Source organism: Arctopsyche grandis, chromosome 9 (assembly GCF_051622035.1).
Source record: "Arctopsyche grandis isolate Sample6627 chromosome 9, ASM5162203v2, whole genome shotgun sequence".
NCBI classification, from domain to species: domain Eukaryota; kingdom Metazoa; phylum Arthropoda; class Insecta; order Trichoptera; family Hydropsychidae; genus Arctopsyche; species Arctopsyche grandis.
The window spans coordinates 10,846,036-10,872,627 of NC_135363.1; the positions used below are offsets into that span (position 1 = coordinate 10,846,036).

Genomic DNA, 26,592 nt, shown 5'->3' on the forward strand with positions numbered 1-26,592 from the left:
ATCACATTCAACCAATTTTATGTGATGTCATATAGAATTGCAATAATACTTATAGCACTTTCAATACAATGGCAATTGTTGTAATATATTACATTTGTATGTAGCTCGTAAAATGTTCTCTCAGGATATAACATCAAATCACATAAAATAAAATTTTGGAACTTTTTATTACATTCATAGATGCATGTAATAAGACAAAGAGTAAAAAAATAATGGAAAAGTATTAAGTTTTCAGCAATTTGTTACTAATAAACATTTTTCTTTATCATTAAATAAATAATCAATTTTAAAAGTAATATCTTCCTATTTTTTTAAATATATTTTCTTGTTAGTTACATTTGGTATGGAAGAGACCACAATAATTGACCTATGTATGTATACTAACATATTAAATATACTATGTATATCGTTAAAGGAACCTTATAAATATAAATAAACAGTGATCTATTTTATCAGCTGTCGATAGCAGAATACATTTAATTATTTCCAGAGACAATTTCAGCTTTTTCCAAAGGGGAGGGGGGGGGAGGAGCAAAAATTGGCCAGTTTGTGGCTGTTTTTTTTTTATTATAAAACTATATTTTTTTGAAAGGAGATTCCGATTGACATATATCAACTTATCATAGTTTTTTCTGGTCTAACTTTTCTCAACTAATAATCGATTTGAGTGAGATTCAAATCTTTTCATCAAATGATATGCATATCCCCGGCTTAGCGAAATCTAGGGGGGGAAAATGCCTCTCCTCCACCCTCCCCTGCCTTTCCCAAATGACGTCCCTGAAATTGCGTCTTCCCTTGGACACTACATTAATTAGTTTAGTTATGTAAGTAGATACCAGAAACAAAATAATAGTTGGCCATGCTTGATAATCTTTGATAGTACTTCCGATAGTAAGATTATTCTACTATCAATCTGTCGCCAATTTAATCCAAATGGAGAACAAAAATCTTTTAACCAAGAATGTAATATCTCAATCTACCTATTTCATTTATAATTTCAGGGAAATATTCTTAAACAATTAATACTTTTTCAAAGTAGCATTTTTTTTACAATAAACTATTATTTAAAGACTTCCAAAATATAGTGTTCTTCAATTTCTTTTTACTTATAAAGATGAACCCTCGAATAAATAGTAAAATCAAGCACAAGGTTGTATATTTCAGTTTTACGACCAAAATTCCAATTTTGACAGTTCAGTTCGTTTGACGTTTGCAATTAGGCATGTGTGAGATTATTTATTTGTGCAAAATATATTATATACGTCATAATTAAGTATCAAAATGCCATCAGCCATGGATAACGACATTCCAAAATTTGGTGCTTGTACATTCTTCGCAAAAATTCATCCCGGAGAAACTTGTGGCAGTAATGGACTTCCTTTGACTCCCAACTCCATAACAATTCTAGGACGAGCGCAAAAGCTCAAAACCATAGACCATCCAAATCTCAGTATATACGTCGATGTAATCCGAGGAAAACACGGTAAGTTTGTAATTGAATTATATTCAAATTGTAATATATTTCAACTCTATTTGCAACATACATATTCTCTTGAGATATTAAAACGATGAATTATGATCACAATATTTTTTACAGAGCGTATTATTGTCGTATCTGAATACACCGGACAACCACTTTCCGAAATTGACAAACCTCTAACAATGGAAGAAAAGGTACACATAACAAATCAAATTGTTCAAGGACTCCATCATTTGCACGCTAAAAATATTACTCATCGGAATCTAAGTTCGGACAACATTTTAATTGATAGTAAGAATCATGTTAAATTGTTTAATTATGGCTTGTATTACATGACGGGGGAGGGAAAAGATGTTTCGTTTCCGATTGGGTAAGTTCTTTTGAAAATTATATAAATAATTTGACTGCTTTATTTTATTTATGAGTTGTATATATATTTAGCCAGCCGAGATATTTGAGCCCAGAGACGATTTTGGGCGGCTTGGGTCCTATGAATGACATTTGGAATTTGGGAATTCTTCTTTTGGAATTATATTTGGGGCCTCTGTGGACCGGATTGAGACCAGGTCCGGTATTGAGACGTATAATGACATTGTTACAAACGCCAAATCCAGCTCAGAGAATTGCAAGGGAACACGACGCATTCGATACATATTCGGTAATGATTTTTTTAAAATTCTTTCATTATAACCGTTGTCGTTTTATAATTGGAAGTTTTGTGCAGGAATTGCCGGAAGATCTGAGAGATTTGATCGAGTCATGTTTGAAAATTTCTCCCCGCGATAGGCTATCGATGAAACAAGTGGTCGAACATAAATTTTTCGCCAACATTAAAAGTGTATGTGAAGTAAAAAAACCAGACGGCTTACTCGGATATCCAATGCCTCTACTCTACCATTGTTGGCAATTAGCAGGCGGTGATATATATGTTGAACTCAAGAAGCAGGGATTGATTAAAAATAGTCCACCAATATTATCAATGCCGATGTAAATCAACAATTGCATTATATACATATATACATATGAATATTTGATATCTATTATATTTGTTATAATAATTTTAGAGCCGTTTTGCTTGACGGATGTTCCTTAGGCGGAGAAAGCACAGCATTTATGGACCGAAGAGTTGCTATATCAAGCATGAACCTGTTGATAAATAGATTAAGTCACATTCCGACTGTTGAATTTTTGCCAATAGTCGAAGGTGCTATTCCTAAAAGGAGCGAAACGTCAAAACTTCCAAGAATAATCAGGGAACGTGATACAGAATATCAGTTCCGTAGGCTCATACTATTTCAGAGGCTATTGAGGGTATTTATTTTAAAATTAAAAATGATTCAATTGAAAACAACTTGTATTAAATGTTTTTTCTAATATTTTTGAAGGGATATCCTTTTACTTCAGCTATAATTAAGAAAGAAGCGGCTATTGATATACCGCCGTTGGTTCGTGGAGAAGTATGGGCTGCTTTGCTAGGAATCAAGGGTGATATAGAAGAACAGTATATGAGGATCGATAAAGAAACTCCCACACCTACTGATCGTCAGGTTAATTTAGTCCATTTTGTATTTGATATTCCATTTCATCTTAAAACTCTTCCCCTGCTGATGAATGCTATAGACATCATGCTCGAATTGCCAGTAGGGTTGATGACCGCTATAGACGTCGTGCTCAAAATGCCACTAACGCGAATGACCACTACAGACGTCATGCTCGATATGCCAGTAGCGTGGATGGCGTGTATAGTGGTCATGTATGTACATTTTATGGGAATTCGAGCCTTATATTCAACCTTTTTAACCCTTTGAGTGCTGACGTCTTTTCTGATGAAAGCCCACCACGCTGAAAATTTCGCCAACATTTCCAACTAGAATTATTTTGAAATCCAATAGAAAGCAGGTATAAAAATTGTAACCAATCCAAACACACCCTAGATAACTATCGCCGAGGATTTAGATTTTTGTAAAGGTGTATTTAGACTCTCTAATATATCTTGCAACAATATAAAATAAACAAAAAAAGTCTATTAATGAATGTATTTTCCCAAAACTAGTTCTATCTTCTTCATTGTCGTGAAAATGCAATCCTCACAATCTAAATACTAAACCACAATCTAAAATACTCAGCAGTTAGAGATTTCCATCGAGAAATTCTGCTATGGTTATAAATTCAGAAATTCCGGTGTAAACCAGTCTTTATAAACATTGACACGGATTACACGAGTCATGTTCAATGCATTTTTTTTCAATGCTACCTGGAAAGTCTTAGCGGGTAGTATTCTTGTTTATTTTTTTTACATACTCAAAATACAACGCCGATCGGCGTATTTCAGGCTAATGGACTTGTTGGCAAAACGCCGATCGATGTTGGTCAGCTTTCAAAGGGCTAAGGTTTAAAACTGGTTGAATATATTGTGGCAACCCCGATGTACTGGCCGTAAAACCATTGATTGGTCAGCGCTCCGCCGGTAAGCAATTATTTCCTTCCCAGCTACAGAAATGTTCTAATAATAGAAGCGCCCTTTCGAATACATTTCTTGTTTCAATAACAATTGCCTAATGCTAGCTGTCGCCATGACGCTTTCATGAAAACTTTCATATACGATGTTAATTGAATAATATGTTACTTAAATGATCAATTTACTTATAAAAATGTATCCCATGTTGTTTATTGTGTGTTTTTGAATGCATCGTGCAATTTTTAACGATGCACTTGCCCAGAGAAGTTTTTATCGGACATACGTCGACCACCAAGCATCAAATACGACCGATGCTAAAATTATTTAGGAATGTCTGTGGACAATCTTCACTTCCATTATTATAACATTTCTCTGTTCCCGGCTGTCGAAATAAATAGTTGTGCATTACCAAAACATTCGTCTCACTCGCCCTACCACCATAATATTATTGAATACATATATGTTGACTGCCAACTCTTAGATTTACTATACAAGCTAAGTTGTTGATGTGAGCGATGGATAATGATGTCATTATTTTGTGATAAAATTTTTATTTTAGATTGAAGTCGACATTCCACGTTGTCATCAATATTGTTGGTTACTGTGTGGTAACGCCGGTCACAGTGGATTGAGACGTATTTTGAAAGCTTGGTTGCTTAGCAATCCCGAATATGTTTACTGGCAGGGTCTGGACTCCTTATCTGCTCCGTTTTTGTATTTGAATTTCAATGATGAAGGTATGCATATGATATGAAAATCATATTATACTTCATAATGTATGATTTTGTTTTGTCATTTCATATTTTTATTTTCAGCTCGAGCCTTCGCATGTCTCTCAAAGTTTGTACCTAGATATCTCAACAAATTCTTTTTAAAGGACAACAGTGCTGTCATCAAAGAGTACTTGGCTAAATTTTGGCAGTTGACTGCTTATCACGAGCCTAAGTTGGCTAGTCATTTGTACAATATAAACTTTGTACCGGAGTTATTTGCAATACCGTGGTTTTTAACTATGTTTTCACGTAAGTATTGGTTGCTTAAATCGAATGTGGTTAATGTTGAGAAATGTAGTATATAAATATTACTTTTTAGATGTATTCCCGTTGCATAAAATTCTTCATTTGTGGGATGCTCTTTTAGTTGAAGACGGCTCGTTACCTTTGTATATGGGTGTCGCAATTTTGAGACAATTAAGGGACACTTTGCTTGCTTCTGGATTCAATGAGTGCATTTTACTATTTTCTGATTTGCCCGAAGTTACCATCGAACAATGTGTAACGGTAATGAACTTTCAAGGGTTGGCTTCTTCAATATGTATTCTTTGCTTAATGATTGAATAAGTAAATTGTTTTAAATTTTAGGAATCATTGGGAATGCATAAAATCTCACCTAAAAGCATATCCTATCGTAGCTTTGGAAATGGAGAAGATCGATCAGATCCAATGGTTATCATTACATATGTATATTCTATTTTTTCTCCATTGTATGTCTCTGTTTTTAAACTGCTTATTTATTCTTAGGATTCTGTCGAGATAGATAGCTCGACACTGTATACTGAAATATGTCCGAGAGTTAGTTGTAATGACTTTTTAGAAATGCTAAAAGATAATACTGTTTGCATTGTTGATATTCGATCGAGCGTACAGTGAGTGTTATATTTTTTTTGTAATTTAAATATAATTTTGGTCTTATAAGTAAGTTTTTATTTGAAAAATAATCTTTCAGGTTTCATAGATTGAATGTTGAAGGTAGTTTAAATATTCCACATAGCAATGTTGCATTTAGTGATCAAACTCTATCTTCGTTCAGTCCTCCGATGGAAGCCGAGCTCAAAACTGCGATAAAAAATAATTATACAGTTGTGGTTATATATTTGGAAATAGAGACTGCACAGTTGGTATGTAGATTTTTTGTTTATTTACGTATCATTTGTCCATTAAGTTTTTTTGAAAAATATTTTACTGTTGTTTCAGTTCAGTGAACATTTGGTTCGGTGTGAAGTTCCTCGAGTTTGTGTTCTTCAAGGAGGAATAAATATTTTACATTCCGTTACACCTCCTATTCTACGTTCACGCAATTAATACAATATATATTTTAAGTTTAATTATCATTAGAATTATTTCATACTACTAACAAATTGTAATTTGTTAAAAATTTATTTACTTTTTATGTATAGTCATATTTTATATCTCAAATATACTCGTAATGTATACATATATACACATTTAAAGCAATAATTAGGTGTTAATTATTCCTGAATTGTCATGGAATATGTTCATGTTAATTATTTAATTAAATTGGCAAAATTTTATAACAATATTATCAAGTGAGTTTTTACAATGCAATTAATACTCACTTAACGATAAGAATTTTTCAATGTACACAGATCGGTATTTTAAATCATACTATCTGATAAGTATTCAGCTGAAACATTTTTCACATGTGTTTTTTCATTATTATTATTATAATGAATAATTTACGAATCTGTAAACCGACATGTAACTGGAAATGCATGCAAATCATATTATATATTGAACGCTTCAAATCATTTCTCAAATTTATTGCGAAATCTATTCGTTACTGACAGATAAGACCAGTGGTTAAAAACCAATGCTACATACTTTCAAAAACGAAAAATCTATAAATCAGAAATAATATGTACATAATATGTGTACGTTTGGAAATAAGCCTTGCCCCTTGATTTATGACCTTTTTTGAAGCTTTCTCTAATAAATAAAAGATTGTCAGTCAAGGTGATAAAAGTTGAAACGCTCGACTATAGGAACCATAATATCTATGATATTTCTTAAATTCTTATCAAATAAATAAATATAATAATTATTTAAAAAAAAGATTAATCTCACTTACCTTGAATTTATTTATAATGCCCTAAAGCAGGGGTGCTTAAATCAAGCACCACGTATCTTTGCGATTTCGCTTGCAGTGCATACATAGATAATGTAGAAAATAATGCAATTTCAATTTTTCATTTATCTATTTAATAATAAGATTTATTAAAGTATTTGGACACTATCGAGCAAGATCGTTAATAAGCGAAGTAAAGAAAAATGCAAAAATGGTGATTTTTATTTTCAAAATAATCTCTGAAACACGAAAAAAATGTCGATTTTATGAAAATAACGCTTTCCCATACAAACAACGATTGCGAGCGCGACGCACTTTGTATGGGGACTCTCGAGCGAAACGGCAACTTTGAATTCTCGTTTATTAGTCAAAACTGATCATAATCGACCCAAATATACACCAATAGGTGAATATTTGGTGTGCATTTTTTTTAAATAGTAAAAAAAATTGAAACTATTCTCAGAGAAGAGATATATAATTAAACCTTGTTTTTATAATTTTTCGTCGAGATAAATCGATTGGTTGGAGGCAAAGGACGTTGTTTAACCCTTTGCGTGCTGATCAATGCCGATCGGCGTTTGGCCAACAAGTCCATAGGCCTGAAAAACGCCGATAGGCGTTGTATTTTGAGCATGTACAAAGTAAACAAGAATACTATCCCCTAAGCTTTTCCAGGTAGCATTGAAAAAAAAATGCATCGAACATGGGTGTGTAATCCGTGTCATTCATTTGTTAACGTTTATAAAGACTGGTTTACACCGGAATTTCTGAATTTATAACCATAGCAGAAATTCCCTAGATGCCGAGTATTTTAGATTGTGGCCTGGTATTTAGATTGTGAGCTTTACATTTTAACAGCAACGAAGAAGATAGAGCTAGTTTTGGAAGAATACATTCATTAATAGACGTCTTTTGCTTATTTTATATTGTTGCAAGATATAATAGAGAGTCTAAACACACCTTTACAAAACTCGAAATCTTCGACGGTAGTTATCTAGGGTTTGTTTGGATTATTTTATTTATATATTATCTTAGCTATGAAGCTAATTTAAAAAATACATCTTAATTACTTTCTATTGGATTTCAAAATAATTCTAATTGGAATTGTTGGCGAAATTTTCAGCGTGGCGGGCTTTCAACAGAAAAGACGTCAGCACTCAAAGGGTTAAAATCAATGAATTTTTATTGAAAACGGAAATTTATAATGAAAATAGAAAATTCGTGTTTTTTGCTCATGCCTATTATAATATTTAGCTTACGCTTAAATTCGACTCTGGGTTTATTTGTATTTTTAAACTGTTATGAAAGAATAATCTATATACATATCAGTGGCGTGCGCTGAAATTCTCTCTCTTTTTGTCGTACAGCCTTACTTAATATGCACGAGCAGGATACAAGAGGAACAGGCTGTTCCTCTTGTATCCCGTTCGTGCACATTAATTAAAGCTGTACGACAAAAAGAGAGAGAATTTCAGCGCACGCCACTGATACATATGTATATAAAAATGAATGTCTCGAATAGGCTCCTAAACCACTGAACCGATTACGATGGAATTTTCAGAATTTGTTGTATGCATGTCCGGGAAGATTACTATGAAAAAAAATGGGAAAAACGGGAATGAGTGTCTTTACAACGCAATAATTTCAAATGTGTTCGCTGTCTGCGTTTTTCCGACAAATGTGTACGGGAACGAGAATGGGAATGAGAACGGGAACGGGAACAGGAATTGCATGCGTTATTATGGCATTGCAACGCATGTAGGGTTCAGCTAGTATAAAATAAAAATATTAACCATTTTAATAATAATCATTTAAAATTTAATATGAAAACTAGCCCACATACATACATACATATATACCTATGTATATAACAATGTCGAAACTAATCAAGCGATCGTTCAAGACCCCCTATAGGTACCCCATAGTACTTTTCAATGTAGAACTTCTCACGAATGGGAGGGGTGGAAACCCACCTACCCAGGGCTGCCCCCCCAGACACCACTCACACCAAAACCAGGGCTGTGCACACGCTTGTTTGACAGGCGCGTTCGAATGGTGGGGGGACCGGTTGGGTGGAAACGTTCACTGTGCGGCTATCCGCGGCCGTTGACGGTGGCCGTGGACGAGTCGTTACCGCTAACGCCGTTAACGGTAACACTTTAACGACAACGGTAACGTTAACTCCATCGCTAACCCGCTAACTGAAAAAAAACCCAAACAAAAAAGAAAAACCAACAGTGTTCAACCCTAGTGAGTGTTGTGTTGTACTGCGATATATTCTCGCAAGTTCGCATATTGTGTGTACTTGGTGTTAACCCTCTCGTCACCATGATGGATACGTACTTCGGGATCGGTTCCGGGGACCTCAAGGAACTCTGGGACTCCGATTTAGACCCGGTGAGTTGATTTGCGGTTCGGGTTTTGAATTTGGCGCCGTTCGGTCTCGAGCGACGCGCGCTAGCGTCCATAACCTTAACCCTGCTGAGTGTGATTTTTTTTTGAAAATATTTATATAAATAGGCGTAACTTGGTAAACATATCCAGGCCGCCGGTGTTGAAAGATAAAGTGGTTTACACGGTGTGAATTTAATCTTCGCGGAATTTCGGCGATAGCGGGAAATTTCCCGCTTAACATCTCTAGCCGGTTTGTTTGTATTTGATAAATTTGTACAAGGAGTATTCCGATTTCGATCGATTCAATTGCTATTTTTTACTATTTCATTCATGAATTTGATGTTTTATGTGAAAGAATTTTTGGTTTGGATGATGGAGTGGTACAATTTGATGAACTGTACTGCACAAAATTTGATGAAATGTTTTACAAGAGAATATTCAATACAAAGTCAACTTTCTGCTTAAAAAAATCAATCACAGATAATACAATTAAAAATATATTCATTCAATGCCTCATGGGTACAAACGTACAAAATTTGATGAAATGTTTTACAAGAGAATATTCAACACAATATTAAGTTTCAGCTTAAATAATTCCATCACAGATTATAATAATACAATTACAAATATATTCATTCAATTTCTCATTGGTACAAACGTACGAAACTACACAAAATTTGTTGAAATGTTTTACAAGAGAAGATTCTACATAATGTCAAGTTTCAGCTTAAATAATTCCATCACAGATTATAATAATATAATCACAATTATATTCAGCCAATGCCTCATAGTAATCATAATCGTAATAAAATAAAAGGTTAATATAATAGGATAATGTGTTTTTTTTTTTTACAGTTTTTATTTAATTGATCTACCGTTTTATAAAAAAATTGCTTATACTGCTAATATCATCACTTTAATATTAGAAAATTAAGTTTGTTTCAATTTAGGGGAGATTATACGTATATATTTGCAAACGAAATTGATCTTTGTATTGCTAATTTTACGTAATATTCAACCTCAAAACAATATTGAAATATATGTATGTATGTAAGTAAGCAAACATTCACTTTAGATACAATGTATTTTCTTTACAATGAAACTTGTTATTATACTTATAGCATTGAAAATTGTTTCATAATAGATAAACCTATTTACAGCTTATATAATACATAAAAAATTGTAGCGTTTATTAAATTTTTTATTACAAAAGTTTCACTGAAACATTTCGTATAAAATTTTTATGTAATACTACTGGTAATTTTCAACTGTTATTTTTAAAATATTTAATTAAATTTATATCCAGAACTTAAAACTAAAAGTTTACTTACAATCCGTCAAAAACGAATGAATATTAAACGATTAGAAATAACAAGCCAGCAATCAATTCAAAGGGATTTATGCATAATAGCAGGCATGCGCGTGTCAAGGGTTAAGTGTATTCATCTCGTATCGTTTAGCAAGACAAATCATAACCATACTAATTTATCAGTCAAATTTGAACATTGCGCGTTTGTTTTTGTTGATTATTTACATACACACATACACCTATTATATAATTAATAATACATAAACGATTAGGCGCCAACGACGTTTGTACTGTTGATTGTTGCTTATGGGTGGGTAGGGCGAACAACAAATATTTGCAATGTGTAAAATTAGTCCAGAATTACATATACAATCGTCCGATTCTGCTTTTGTAGTTTTCGTGCGAGATTTGATCCGGATAATAAATACGTTTCTCGATTTATCGGATACTTTAATCGTATCACGCGTCCGCCATGATGATGAGGTACGGCGATCGCTATCTTTTCGTGTAATAGCATGTATGATAAGAATGGCTTTTAATATTATAATATTAATTGTGAACCGGAAAACCATGCTTTTCTACTTAACCAATTTCAGATCGAGCTTAAGAGGGCTCTATACACTAAACCTTAATTTTGTTGCCGTTCCTTTCTTCGATATACATATATATTGAGTGAATGCGACAATATATATCAATATATATATATATATATATATATATATATATATATATATATATATATATATATATATATATATATATATATATATATATATATATATATATATATATATATTGAGTGAATGCGACAGTTGCGCTTCGACCAGATAATACGTATTTTAAATCGACAAAATCGAGGTTTCGTATTCTCCAGTTTTCTCCTCCGAAACTGGACCAATTAAAAAAAAAATTTCATCATCAGTATGAGAAAGATATTTTCTATGTTTGTGTGCTCTTTTTTTTTTTTTTTAAATCAACCGTTAAATAAGCACACTGGACTCTTTTCGTGGGTGTAAAAAAGAGGCGATTTTATAGATGCTTGGCGGCTCCTAGCTCCTTTAAAAAATAACTAATCAAAAAAATAAAACCACAGAAACATGCCTATGGTGGATAATCATAGTATATTAAAAAATAATTTCTCTAGTGCCATAATTGAGGAAGGGAGAAGTGTAATACGTTTGTATGGACAAGGCACTAGTGTCCAGCCGTCTTAATGAGTAATATTTACTTAAAAAGTGCAATTTTATTTGATGAAATCTCTCCTATTATTTAAAATCGTATACTTCATTGATTTACGGATTGTATGGATTCCTAATATAATATATTCAATTTGCATGTTTGTATTGGATTTTTTTCTATACCATTTTCGACTACACCTTGGACTTTTGTATAAGAAAATTTCCCTTCAGTATGCATGCGCGTTGAATCACTATAAAAAGTTGTACTTTTGTCATCTTGATCAAACGTCCAATTTTTTCGACGACATATTGTCGCTTTTTAGTCCCCCCTGTACCGGTTAAATTCGTATGCTTTTTACGATAATAAATGTGAATATTATCACCCGCATAGTTTCAAGCGTTAAATTGAACAGATTGTTCTGTGCAGTGTGTGTATTTATTTATATATACAATATTGTGCTTGTGTGTGAATGTGATAACTATTACAATGTTAAAATATGCCTGCAGTAACATAAATTTTCTCCATGATTTTTTTTCAAACGTAATTGCTTATAAATCTGCGGGTAGAGTTGTGCGAATGCACTCAATCATACAAATCGGTTGCAATACAATTTTTTACAATCGTTAAATCACGATTTTATGACGTCTATGCAACACTATAGCTTCGAAAGTGCTTTATTTGATCGAAAAAAAATGTTGAAAATTTTAAACTTTTAATAATCATTTGTTTTACGGACTAAAGGTACAATGTGTGCAATAAAAATGTGTAATTCATAACCCGTATATTATACATAATATATTTCTGTATGTTATCTATTATATTTTATTCCGTATGTTAATCGCAACGTGTCGCTTTTATCGCGCAATAAAAAGATTTAATATCTCAATGATATCAAGGTAGGTATGATTGTATGTCTGTATGTATGTATGTGTTTATACATTTGTGTTGATGGGTATATAAATATTTTTATTTCATTTTTTAGCTCGAATAAAACTGAATTAACCGTAATATCGTGAGCTGTTGCTATGCTCGTGAAGAAAATTTCACGAGATTTACCTGCAAATTGAATTACAATGGGAATATAAAATGGCGTCTTGCAGAATGTCCTAAAATAATAAAAAATCCTATAATAATTAAATACTCATTTTCGTCGCTTTTTATAATTATATTATATAGCGGACCGTTTCAAACAAATGAGTGTCAATTTTTTTTATTTAAATTATAATATTGTTTATATTTTGTTTAAATTAAGCGACATTAATTAAACTAGCACTGTTTTGTCATCATTTATTTATATGGGAGATATATAATCTTTAAGCACTGAAATATTGCTTTTAAACCACTTCTTCACATTATGCTATCTTTCAGCGAAATAATTTCAGGTTTTTCTAAGGGAAGGGGGGGGGGGAGGCAAAAGTTGGCCAGTTTGTGGCCTAAACTTTTAGTAACGAATCTAATATATAATTCCGAAAGTGACTAATTATGTATGTAAGTATGTAATGTTGGTTGGTAACATCGAAAACAAATCAAAGTTTCTATGACGAGGATTCGATATATATTTTTTTGATTAAAATAAATTCGCCATGTTAATTTTATATTACAAACACTGAGCGAAGCCGGGTAAAACAACTAGTAATCGATAAATAGACGATATGATTAGGCGATCGATAGATAAATCGATCGATTTGAACATGCATTTCATCAAATTAAACGCATGTTTCCGACGGGGGGAAAGGGGGGGGGGGGTAAATGCCCTTCATTGAAACCCTAAATGACGTCTCTGATGTCTTTTCAAGAGCTCAGGGACATGATTATGACTTGTATAACAGATTAAAGGTACAGACACTGAGTAAAACGCGGCACGTTTTTTTATTTAGAAATTTTTGCACATTTTAAAAAAATGCTAGTACGCCTAATCTATATATGTATGTATATTGTCTTTATTCAGGGAAAAACTCACCCCTGGAGTGATTTTGGTGATATTTTATCCTTGTATTGACATATGTAAGTTTGAGAGCGATTCCCATATTTGAAGAAATGTAGGCGAAACTTGTCTAAATAATAATATCGTACGAATTAACAACGACGTGAAGATACATCCATCATAGCTGGAAACCACGACCACGTCCATGCCGTACGATTCAGTGTGTTGTCTTATTTTTAGATCGCATTTAGTGCAATTCTTTCTCTTGTTCCTCTTCGAAGTCCGTATTTCTCAAATCTTTTGAAACCTTTTCGTGTCGTCAATATATGAAATACTTCTTGAAATAATTTTTCGCCCAAGTGTATTTTATTTATTTTGAGTACAGCTCTATTCGCACGTTCGTAAAAATGGAAATGCTAACGAATTTCCTTCGAAATTCATTATAAAATTTGTTTTTGAACTTTACTTTCATGCAAACATTTCAACGACAGTTTTTTTGGATTCATTTATTTTGTTTTATAACAAAACAATTATAAAACGACATTTAAATGGTTTCCAATGTATTTATTTTTAGCAAGTCGCCTTAATATTACATATAATACAGATGAAAGACGAGTTATGAATTGAAAAAAAATAGAAATAACGAGCAAAATGGGCACGTGAGCAGGAATTGTATTCAATGAAAAGCATAAAGTTTTATGTTACAAAGGGATTAAAATTCAATTTAGAACGACAACATTGAAATAGATACACTCTTTAATTCCTCAAAATTCACTAAATACAGACATATGTATTTACTTCTTGATCACATTAAGCGGCGCCAAGCGCACTCGAAGGGCTTCACTCACTTGCCCAATTATTTTTAAACGCACCATGAGTTTATAAATGCACTCACGCGACTAATTTCACGCCTGATCAGTTTCGTCATTCAAATGACGCAACGTTTCCCTCCAACGGCATTACACAACTCGACGAGAGTTTTCCCCGGCTGATATTTTCCGCGTTGCGATTTTCCACACGGCAGTTTAAGATGCACAAACTTTCCACCGGTGCAGCAGCGGTGTGGTGTTGCACCGACAGTGCACGCCGGTCACGATCGTTCTCCTTGCGAACACCGATTCATAATTATGTTAATGTTTATGAATCGTGGTCGTTTCACACCATGGATTTACCCACCTCCGGTTCACGACGGAGAACTTCGAAATTGCCACGCTGTATCGTCTGGTGACGTCAGCCGCCTATTTTTCCGCGAAATTTTGCAACTTCGGCTAATTGTCTGTCGTCTATGTCACAAATTCCGTGCGAACAATGAGCGTTTTTAAGATCTGAAGTATGTAGTGACACCAGTGCACGTATTGCTATGCAGGTTTTAATGATATGTTAGTATTGAAGCAGTGCATCGAGTAATCGTATGCACATATTCTCATCGCTCATTTTGTATGTACATATGTACGCTCTTGTTTGCTTATTATTTGTAAGCAATCGGCGAAGTTTTTTTTGATTTTTAAATACACGTTTGTGATAATAGCATTAGATTTATTCATTAGAATATATGTATGAGAGTGTTTTCGTATCAAATGTGAACGACAGAAACTTGTAACACGCACTGAATAATAAGTATATACGTGTATTTAATATACATACGTCTTTTCAATTGAATCAGAAACCATAAAATCAAATAATCAATAGTAATATTTCTACTAATTTAGTTGACTTTTGGTCTGTTTATTCAAAATAAATATATAATAGTTGGGAATCCTTAAAAGTTGTACACGATAATAATATTATATTATTCGTGCGCCGAACTTTTGGCCGAATGGACAATTGGCCGACGGACGCTTGGCCGAACGCACATTAGGCCGACGACTTTTGGCCGACCGGACATTTGACCGAACAGATATATGGGCGAACAAGTGTATAGACATTACTCAAAACTCACTGAAATTAGATACATTATTCATAAATCACCTCGACCTCATTAAAATTTTATATTTTTGATAAATTTTAACAATTAAATTTCATTTCATTCGGCTAAATGTCCGTCGGCCTAATGCCCGTTCGGCCAAGTGTCCATTCAGCTAATGGTCTGTCAACTCTATTCTTGATTTATGTATTAATGTTGATTTATTATCGTATTTATATATTGCCTAATGCATTATATAGTCGTTTTTAAATATTTTTATCCCAAATCCAAAATTTTGGATGTCTCTAAAATCTTTCTTGCCATTTAATTTTTTTAATTACAAGCTGAAATGTACATAAAAAGCACCGCAATCGAATTTATTTCAAAATGCATTAACTCTGTATAACTATGTATGTATGTACATATGTACTATAGAATACAATCAAAATGTTTAAAAATTATGATAATGTCTTCTTGTCAACTTTCCGTTTTTTTCTTCAGCTGAAATTAGTCAATAAAAGTTGAATCATTAATAAATCAGAAAAAACTTTGGCAACCGGCTCGCAAAAACCAGCATAACCGGCTTCCCACCACTATAATACTACCAAATTAAAGTATGAAAAGAAAAATAATGATGGTTATAGATAGAACAGAATAGAAAGTCAATTAATCAATAAAAAAATGTGTCGATGTAATAAATCTTTTTCATTCAAAAATCACGGCTGTTTTCATATTCTGTCATACAAAAGTACTTATTGGCTTTGAAAGTATTCATTACATCAGTATATTATAATAATTTTCACACGACCGCCGACTAAGTCCACCTTTGACATGAAAAGCTCCTTAAAAATACAAAAAAAGACAACACTCTCCATCATAACCACACGTCAAATTGGATTTCGTTCGTGAAATTTCTTTGCCGTTTCGTAATCGAAGATTATGACGTTCCGGTTGCGCAAGTGTGTGAAAAGTGAAAAACGCGTGCAAAGTTCCAGTGACACTTTTTTTCCACACCTGCCGCCACTGCTGAGAATCTGCAGACAGTGGCGTCGCGCGACGACAACGCGGACAGATCGAATTTACGGTTTTAACGGTGCATTGGTAACCGGTGAGGGACACGACATTGTTGCACCGGCGCTGATGAACTTGATTGCATTCCGATGCTGCGAGAGAATGTCCGAGGCCAAGAAGAACGTGGATTTGAAAGTCAAACCGATGAAACGTCACATTTTTAGCCCTTTCCACACGAATTGATGTGTTCGGCTGTCCCGTGAAAGCATTCGGCATGTGACATTTATAAATTACGGAGAAAATTGCTTTTGAACTCTTTCGCTCGCGAGATTTCCACAACACATGAAAATTTCGTAGAAAAAGTACACTTGTTTAAACACAGACAGCGTAGGATATTTTTGTGGAAATGAAAATTGCTGTTTTACTAATATTAGCCAGCATATGGCTCTTCTTCTTAATGCCTTGTCCGTATCTGGACGTTGGCGACCACCTCTTCGATTACACTGTTCGACACGAAAAATGGTTCAGAGACAAGATATGACTATTCTTATAGATCTATGCCCAATTGATAACTGGCTTACCTCGATAAAATAAACGAATTTTTGTTATAAATCCACAAGAATAGTAGAAATATGATTTTTCTAATTGGATTTTTTTTTAATTCTCATATAAAGACAATTTAATATATTATCCCTATTAATTCAATTCAGATTCGTGTAAATACGAGTAAATACTAGTACGAGTCTTTAGCTCGCAATTTTACCGATTTAAAATTCAGCACACTTCCAATTAACCCCTTTAAATGAAAATAAAAAATAGTGTGGCCAGTACACTATCCGAATAAACATGTTTCAATAGAAAATACTCAATATAAAATAGTATTAACAGTGGGAAAAAAAAGTGAAAATACATACTTTTGACTTTTGATTTGAGATTTCATACATTATTCGCAAAATTACGGAGAGATCTACTATTTTTATTGTTCGAAAATGTCAATCTTGCATATCAATTTACTGATTAATAGTTCGAAAAACTGTTATAATAAAGTTAGTCTATATATAAAATTTCGATATTTGAAATTGAAAGTTTAAAGGCTTCTGAGATGTTTGTGTACTTATGAAGCCTACATATGCTTACGTTAGTCACGTTTTGTTGTAGGTTTAGAACTATTTGTATTATCTTATATGCTTTCTAAACAGTATACAATATAGTATGCAGTGATTTAATTTTAACTGACAATGATACAAGTTTTATTTATTTATTTACTAAATCAATAAATTAAAGCATTATAATAATAGCAGATATCAGATAAAAATATCAAATAAAATACAAAATACGGAATGTTTTGCATCTATAGCCAGCACCAATATACATATAAGTACCAGTCCCAAATGCAAAACATCCCTACGAGGCCCAAATGAAAGAGAGAAGATCAACATTCCACTTATACATCATATCCAATTATGAAAATAGTGGTGAGCGCAGGCTTCCAGATAAGTTAAAATAATCTTCGATAGCCTACATTCACTAAGATGGAAAATATCACATTCAGGCATATCAGCAACGATTTCATAAAGAAGTTGGATAGCTCTTTGAATAGGAACCATCCGATAAAGAAATGTGTGAGTAGGAGGTGCAATCATCAAATGATGATGTCTACCACGCATATAATTATCAGGGACATAAAGTCCCAACTGTTCTAGCAACGACTGGCATGACGTATTACCACGTAGAAGCTGGAGAATAAATTAATGAATTTCTCCCAAATTCAAGGGAATTATACTCAAGCATGTCCAAAAGGAAAGGAGTAGAGGTAGAGATATGGGTATTACTCATACTATTTTCTATACTTATGTTTTACATATATACATATAATTTATGACAGTGGAGAGCTCAAAGATACAATTGATGTGACGAAATAGTGTTTAATTTCTTTCTGTAGTTACCAATGATTTAGCGGAATAACTTTTGTATGGAATTGTTTCAATAACTTGAAGAAAGTTGCCAAATTTCTTTAACGGGATGAGGTCTAATTTAAATATTGAAAACATCGATCAATCTGAAATAACATTGCTATTTATAAACTGTAGCTACGTTTAGAACATCCCACAATTTTTTTTTACAGTTTGTGTTGGGATTTGAGTCATAACCAGGTCATTAGTCCATTGCTTTAACAAATTATCTAAACTGTGACTAAACTACGTAAACAGTTGCAAAAAATGTTACATTTAAAATAGATATACATATTATCGCTTACGTAACCAAATTCATGGGAAATATTAGGTTGTTATACTTAGAGTTAAGCTCATCCTTTTTTACTTATCTTTACAATGTATGTAGAAATGCATATAATACTAACGTATATTGCATATATGGTTGTAAAACGTTGATCATAACATTTTAACGTTATAATATATTGCATACAAATCAATTTTTATCCAATTTTACATATGCAAATATATAATAATATACATATACATCTATATATTTAAATAAAGCGAGATATTCATATGTATGTACTTATATTTCTCGTTTCTAACCACCTGTACGAATGTACCTTTCCACTCTCGATTTCAACTGTGAAAGTCCATCTCATTACATATGCAAGCTTATCTCATCGAAAGCCTATATTTTGAAGTGGGTAAATGTCGATTTTTTCGTGTGTAAAAAACGTTCAATTCCTGTGCCCCAGATTTTTGCCGTTTAATTTAAGTTTGCCGAAAACAGGTCGGCTTCCTTCCACGACTTCCTTGCAAAACGGATCTATATCTCTTCATTTTAATTGTAAATTACTCTATTTTTATTATTAAATGTAAAAGTGTGTTTGTGTGTGTGTGAAAAGCTTCTTTTCCCACGGCATTTACGAGCCGCCACTGGGCCAACGACCAGCACTGAGAAGACATGGCCCGAATATAAACAGTGTTCAGGCCAAACGCCTCCAACATGAAATAATACTATAATACAAACGACGTCAAGTGCATTCAATGCAATTGTTCATTGTGAGTGCAACACAGCATCTTTCATACGTGCATACTTTGTAAGTATAATGTATGCATACCATCTGCATAACAGTGCAAATGTTGAATGTATCTTTCTTCGATAGGTTGATTTTGTAGTATTGTCAGTTCGAGGCGTTTGTTTATTTTTGTTCTATACATAGACGTTTCAACTAACATGTTTAATTAATAATGACACATTAAGTTTATGTGCGTAAATGTACATATGTATGATTTGACATTCAAATGATGTTTTCTTGAACTTAAGCTAAAGCTTAATACATACGTCAATATATCATCGAAGTTAAAAATCATGTTCAAAAAACTTTCAACAGATTATTGTCGGTATACAAGTGTACGTACATATTGTCCAAAAGATAACAAAAATAGCAGTAATTTTCGAACGAATTTCGATAACTTCGAATTGGAACTGTGACACTGTGACCGATATCGTATTGGGTTATCAGCAAAGTCGAGAAAAAAATATTAAATCCGCTTTCGTATCGTTTTTTACTATATATACAACTTTTATTATACAAATATATGAGCTGTTACAATTGAAATTGGCGAAAGTCCAATTTTCAGTTACAAAAACAATATTTCTGTTTGGCTTAATTCACACTTTTAATTCGATATGTCCAGAATCTCGGAAAAGCATAATAAACGTATTACAGGCCACCAGTATATTTAAATATTATTAAACGCAAATCATTATATTTAATGTTTTGCTATATATTTATAAAAGGCTCATATGTAGATACACACATAAATACATGGTATGCACGAACCATACAACGAATTGTCATCAGTAATGTCTTCACCGCAACGAATCTCCACTATTGCATCGCAACGCTTGAAATACACGTTATGAAAACACTCAAAAGTTTGGCACAGTACGTTTTTTGAGTGTGTTCTTGCCATAATTGTCATTATAGAATATTTGTATTTTTTTTTTTGTTTTTTAAATGCTTTTTATTATTACGAAATTATGTTCACAATATGTACATCTTATATCTATTTTAATAGCTACTGATCTACTGATCATTTTCTATATTACAATTTTAATTTAATTTGGTTAGTAATCATAGTATTATATTATTCTAATGTTAATGTACAGCATAATAGGAAAAAGAGCCCAAACACCTATTTAAAATTCTTATAAATGCTCATAATACATCTAATACATAATATTAATTAAAGACTCTAAAGCAGATTGTGTTTAGGTAATCTGTGTATATACCTGAAGGGTATAGACATTTTGTTGTAATCACTGAGACTCTTCACAAGTGTGTTAGTATGGCTATTAGTGATTCTGACATAGAATCTACTCGTTAGTTTGTAGGAATATTATTTATGGCATGCAGTTTTTTCAAGTTAGTATATATGGGTGTATTATAAATTATTTTTAGGGATTTATTTTGTATTACTAGGAGCTTGGATGTTAATATTCGAGGCGTTATTCCATACAGGTGAAGCATAGGTTAATAATGGTAATATGAGCGCGCGATATAATTTATTTGTAAATATGTTGTAGTGATTTTATAGGCGGTTTCATGTCGCGACTACCCTTAGTACACATGCATTGCATCTTCACGAATATACTTAGTTATACGTCGAAGAAGGATTCTGCGATATCCATTAATATGTCTGTATGTATGTATGTGGAAGAAAGGCAATTTAACACGTCCGAAGATTAAATCCCGCTTCGTGCGGCGAAAGGGTTAACGGAGCCATTGGCTCATAAGGGCAAGGTGATTCTAGGGGTCATGAATGAGCACCTGAAGACGCGCCAACGTTGACCTTACCAAAATCGTGACTACGAGGTCCTCAACTGTTGAACCGACATTAATACACCGACATATAATGCACACCGACAGCTAGTTCTTGAACGGTACTCGCGCCGGCACCGTTCCTCGCCGCTCAACACCGAGCATACAAATTGTTATGTCGGACGTCCATTGACGGCTAAATTATTCAAAAAAAGCGATCGTTCGTGGAATTTCTAACAATTTGCCGATGTTTGACCCCGCCCAAGGACATTCACGTGTGCCCGAAATCGCGTCCTCCCGCATGAAACGTGTTAACGATGTCCCTCTTTCGAATTTACGTATGTAAGAATGCGCGGTCGGTCTCGATCGCATCGTTCGATAATGTCGATCGAGCGATGTCATGTCGTTGTTCCTACAGACCGGTTGGGTTGTCGCAAATTAAGAGAATATGTAATATTATAATAATTGACTGGGGCCTTGACATGTTTCGTGTTGATAGTCGATGATGTATTGCTATCGTTGTTTGAAATCTGCTCGGATGTTCGAATGTTATAGTGTTGCATGCATGTTTCAAAATGTATGTGGTATTAACTCTTCTTAGATATATTCTCTACTATTGTAATTTATCATATTATTACATAAATATAGTACGAGTCAGTCGCTGACGATACGGTGCAATGAGCTACTAATCGCGATATGAACATATAATATATAATTAATATTACTACATTAGAAGTACGATCAATTCAAAGTAACGCTTAAAAAGCTTTGAAAACATAATGATTTTTCCTGTTGGTAATTATTGGTAAAATTAAAATTTTTATTACTATTAAAATTCAGTAATAGTGTTTTTTGGCAGTTTTAAGACTTTAGGCGACAAAAATATGCTATTTTGCTGTTTTAATAGTGATTCCGATTTAAATTTTTACTACTTAACCAAAAGTAACCTTTTTCAATATCAATAGAAAGAACAATTAGTAAAAAGAGGAGCTCTTTATATTTTTGGTATATTTATATGTTTTATGAGTTTTGCCCAATTTTGTAATCGGAAAATGATTCATAATCCATTGAATATACATAGTCATCATTCACAGCCATTCGCCACCCTCTGCTGGATGAAAGTCACTCTAATATGCTCTCATTCGTCTCTGTTTTGGGAAACTCTCATTCAACTCATCCGACACATTTTTCTGATTTCATCTACTCATCCCCCCTGTGGTCTGCCTCGCACAGTGGCGTAGCCAGGATTTTGTTAAGGGGGGGGGGGGGTTTGACAGGAAAAAAGGCAAGATAATTTATATATAATTAATATAAAATCACAACATATAAAAATAAAGTAAATACGTAATAAACATATAGTATGAACAAAATTCAAATAAAATAAAAATAATGAATACTTTAAAAAAGTACGAAATTCACAGATCCAATCTTCGCGTATTTATCTAATATTTTTTCTGCACTAACATTTATATCCCTATGAATATCTAATAAAGCAAGTCCATTTAGTCGATTTTCCGACATCGTACATATTTCTTAAATATGTTTTTAGTCATCGTAGTTTGGAAAAGCTCCGTTCACTTGTGGCTGTTGTCACCGGAAGTGTTGCTAGAATTTTTAGAAGTATGTAAATAATGGGGAAAATTGAAGGATTGTAAATTGCAATTGCAGCTAGTGCGTTTTTTGGTCGATTTTCACTAGTACTTATATATTGCCACCACATTTCCAACTCTCCAGTTAGAATGCAAGGCCCACAAAATATATCTTGGTTGTAAATTTCCCCCGAAGTCTTTATCTTATTTTTTAAAACACTTGATGGTTGAGAACTTTTTCCACCAGGAAGTAAAACATTGGAAATTTTCAAGTATATTATTTTTATTTTATTATTTTTATTTTACATATATACCAGGAAGGCCTTACAGGTAAATCCCAATGCGCCTTCCTGGCCAATTACAAATACAAATGCAGCATTTTTTTATTATAAGTCGTTGAATTGCGAGCCACTGAAAAAACTCGCAAATTAACGAGACATCTATGAATTGTACATAAATTTTTATTGTACATCCATCAAATTTCAAATAGAGGTGACATAGTAGGTAGGAAGGATTTTTAGCCAATTTTTTTTCCGGGAACCGTTTCAACAATGAAATCAGAGAAAATTGGCAAACTCTGATAGGAAACGATCAACCTGGAGTCACAAATCCAGGTCTGACCAACAGCATACTCTGAAAAATTCATTTTCATTCAGGGATAGAACCCGGCACCTTCTTGACGGTAAGCAGAAGCTTAACGTCCGAGCTATGCTGCTGGCTATATATTTACGTCCTAAAAATCTGTCATGGATTTGGGATAAAAAACTATCCAAAAATGGTACAAACGATCAATTGCGACAGGAGTGGGATATTTTGGCGCCGACTGCACTCTGCCAAGGGGGGGGGGTCCAGACCCCCTGGACCCCCCCCCCTTCGCTACGCCACTGGCCTCGCATCCTTTTACACTCTCTCGGGTACCATTCGAGCACTTTTTTCATCCAACTATCATCCGTTCTTCTATCTATGTACATGACCCGCCCAGTGCCATTCCAATCTCTATAGATCGAATAAATTTGGTTATATTAGAAAGTGACAGATATAGGGACGTACCGTGAGCAAGCAAGATACATTTCATAGGGCGGTAAAATGAAGAGGAAAACTATGTATATAAAAAATATTATTTTAAATTACAATATGAAATATTCTAGGCTCATCGCTAAAGCCCGGACCCAGAAGGTGCCGTGTATTGTTCAAATGTTGTAAATGCATTGTTAAAGGTTTGACGAACCTTTTTTACAAAGGATTTACAACAATGGAACAATGAGCGGCCCCTTACCTATCCTACCTCTACTCATCGCTAATCCCTTGTAAGTGAGAGTGAGCGAGTGAGATGGAGTGATGTGCTCTCCATTCTTCATCTCGTTCTTGCATACTCCGTTTATGTGCATTTTAAATCTTAATTAAAAATCATTTACCGCTCGAACCAATCCCTATAAACGTGATAAAGTTAATAATTAGCGAAATTAGATTATAATATTACGGAAAAAAGCATATTTTTGACTTTTAAAATGAGCTAGATAAATAATTATATTAAATAATAAGTATTTAAAAGCAATAAAAAATTACAATCAATAGAAAAAATAATTGCCTATTGATTTCATTACTCCTTTTTGGCACAGCAATAAATACTAGATTTAAGTAAAGACTGCTAAAGTAAAAAATACTGAGCGAAGCCGAGTAAAAACACTAGTATATTATATAATATAATTCAAAATTCGTATATATAATCATACGTACATAATATTCAGTACATTATAAAATGTTGCGTAATATGAATTCATACACATTCATATGTACATATACATATGTAAGTACTAGAGAAGTGGTAAAATACATACATATGTATGTATGTAGGTATGTACATATATTGAGTCAAAGTTGTCAACAATATATTAGGCTGGCTTCTAAAATATTTAGAAGATTTGTTCTATAATTCAGATGAATCAAATCTACAATATTTCCTATGCTTAATAGTAGAGTAGCTCAAAATTCTACGATTACTACATATTCCAAACTCCCATCAATTCGACTCGAATCGATCGAATATGGCAATGGACGCTAGTAATACGTAATATATAAATCCCACACGTACTGGCTCGTTAGTCACTGTCGTTGAAACGGATAAAAAAGTGTAAAACGTACAAATTTTCGACCGATCTACCCGATTGACATTTGCCTGGTCAGATTTGATCTTGTCCAGTACCACAGTTTCGAAAGTTCCCGCATGATAATTTTTGGCGAGTCGGCGTCAGAACCAGATTTTTTTTCAGCGTCGCCCCAACAATTTATAATGTCAAGGTTGTTGGTTGTTGAGGCAACGGGTTTTTTTCGCCTTTCTTGTGTCAAGTGACCTATTGTCGGACATTCTACCGTTGAATTATGCGTTTGATATTACCGTTTGAGTCCTGCATCGGTTACCATGCGGCACTATGGCGAGGATCTGAAGATAGGTGAACATTTTCGTGACGGAGAAGATCGGCCGAAAGGGTACAATAGGTCAAGGGTACTCGTCTGTGCATAAACTGCTTGCTCATTCTTGATTTGTTTTTTCATTTGTAATAGTTCAATAGTTGTTAAGGACGCGGCGAAGAATTCACGATCACTTCTATGAAGTGTGATAAAAAAAAATCATTAAATAAATATTCATGTTTGTTTGTCAACTATACAATCCTACAGTCTTCAACATAGAACAATCAAATCTTATTCTACTCTGCTTTAGCGTATCTATGTAACTTTCACCTCTATGTATCTAAATAAAATAAAAATAAAATAAAATAAATAAAAAATGTAACTGAGCAACGCCGGGTAATTCGGCTAGCAGGCTCAAAAGATAAAATCAACGATAACGCAGTTCGCAATCCTTCTTATTTTAATACTGTACATATGTATATGTTTCAGTCCAAGTGTTCACTACAGTTCGTTTATGAACATACTAGGCTCTTCATACATGAGCTATTGGTTTTGGTTTAAATGCTAACATTCAAAAACTAAATATCTCCAAATAGACTCGCCATGTCTTTTAGCTGTCAAAATTTTTGAACTGTCAAAACATTAAGTATTTAAAAAGGAAATCCTGCGGGAACTGCATTTCAGCATTGCTATAATTACCATTTCTGCTAATATTAAAATTATTTTAATCCAGAGAAAGCATACATTTGTATGTATATATATATATATAGAGGATGGGACAAATAATTGAGAATACTTAAAATTATGCCTAATAGTTTGTTAATTTGTTCTTATCTGTACATAGTAACTGGCTAGATTGGTTCATGTATGAACAAACTGGTATGTTCATGAACGAACAAAATGTATTCTTGGGCTGTAACATATACACTAACATTAAAATTAACATATTAACAAGAAAGTTAAGATGTATTGTGAACATCATTTATGAACAATAAAAAGCATTTAAAATGAAAATGAAATTTCCAAGTATCTCTCTTTATTACACTGCACATTAAATATTGCTTCAACGCTAGGAACACGAATTATACAGAATCACATATATTTTATATGTACATATGTATAATACATACGTGAGAACTTTTGCTTCGATGGTTGTATACTTGGAACTTGAGAAATAATTTATATTACATCGTTAAAACGTCTCTGAAATTAATAAAAGACTTCTGCTTAATTTTATTGAGATTATGTTGTAGATTTCAAGTGCAAATTTATAATGGTTCTTAAGTTAAATTTGTAAAATATTTAC

At 33.2% G+C, this 26,592-nt stretch overlaps 2 protein-coding genes across 2 annotated transcripts in view; both read left to right on the forward strand.

Moving 5' to 3' along the window:
* The first annotated feature begins 1,168 nt into the window (after window positions 1–1,168).
* Window positions 1,169–6,563, forward strand: LOC143917196 (TBC domain-containing protein kinase-like protein). The gene is made up of 13 exons (XM_077438660.1): window positions 1,169–1,483; window positions 1,598–1,850; window positions 1,922–2,138; window positions 2,205–2,467; window positions 2,545–2,791; window positions 2,866–3,027; window positions 4,498–4,675; window positions 4,754–4,960; window positions 5,031–5,218; window positions 5,300–5,383; window positions 5,459–5,583; window positions 5,664–5,835; window positions 5,912–6,563. The coding sequence occupies exons 1-13, from the start codon at window positions 1,282–1,284 to the stop codon at window positions 6,017–6,019; spliced, it is 2,406 nt and encodes an 801-aa protein (XP_077294786.1). The 5' UTR covers window positions 1,169–1,281; the 3' UTR covers window positions 6,020–6,563.
* A 2,240-nt stretch (window positions 6,564–8,803) lies between these two features.
* CrebA (Cyclic-AMP response element binding protein A) overlaps window positions 8,804–26,592 on the forward strand; it is a 113,404-nt gene continuing 95,615 nt past the window's right edge. The window contains exon 1 of the mRNA XM_077438661.1: window positions 8,804–9,200. Coding sequence (XP_077294787.1) covers window positions 9,132–9,200 — 69 coding nt within the window. The 5' untranslated portion in view covers window positions 8,804–9,131. The remainder of the gene's footprint in view (window positions 9,201–26,592) is intronic.

Bases quoted from the DNA above. Each gene is read 5' to 3' on its own strand.
- LOC143917196 (XM_077438660.1), top strand. From the start codon at position 1,282: ATGCCATCAGCCATGGATAACGACATTCCAAAATTTGGTGCTTGTACA. The intron at 1,484-1,597 runs GTAAGTTTGTAA...TATTTTTTACAG, and splicing joins TGTAATCCGAGGAAAACACG to AGCGTATTATTGTCGTATCT. The intron at 3,028-4,497 runs GTTAATTTAGTC...TTTTTATTTTAG, and splicing joins CCACACCTACTGATCGTCAG to ATTGAAGTCGACATTCCACG.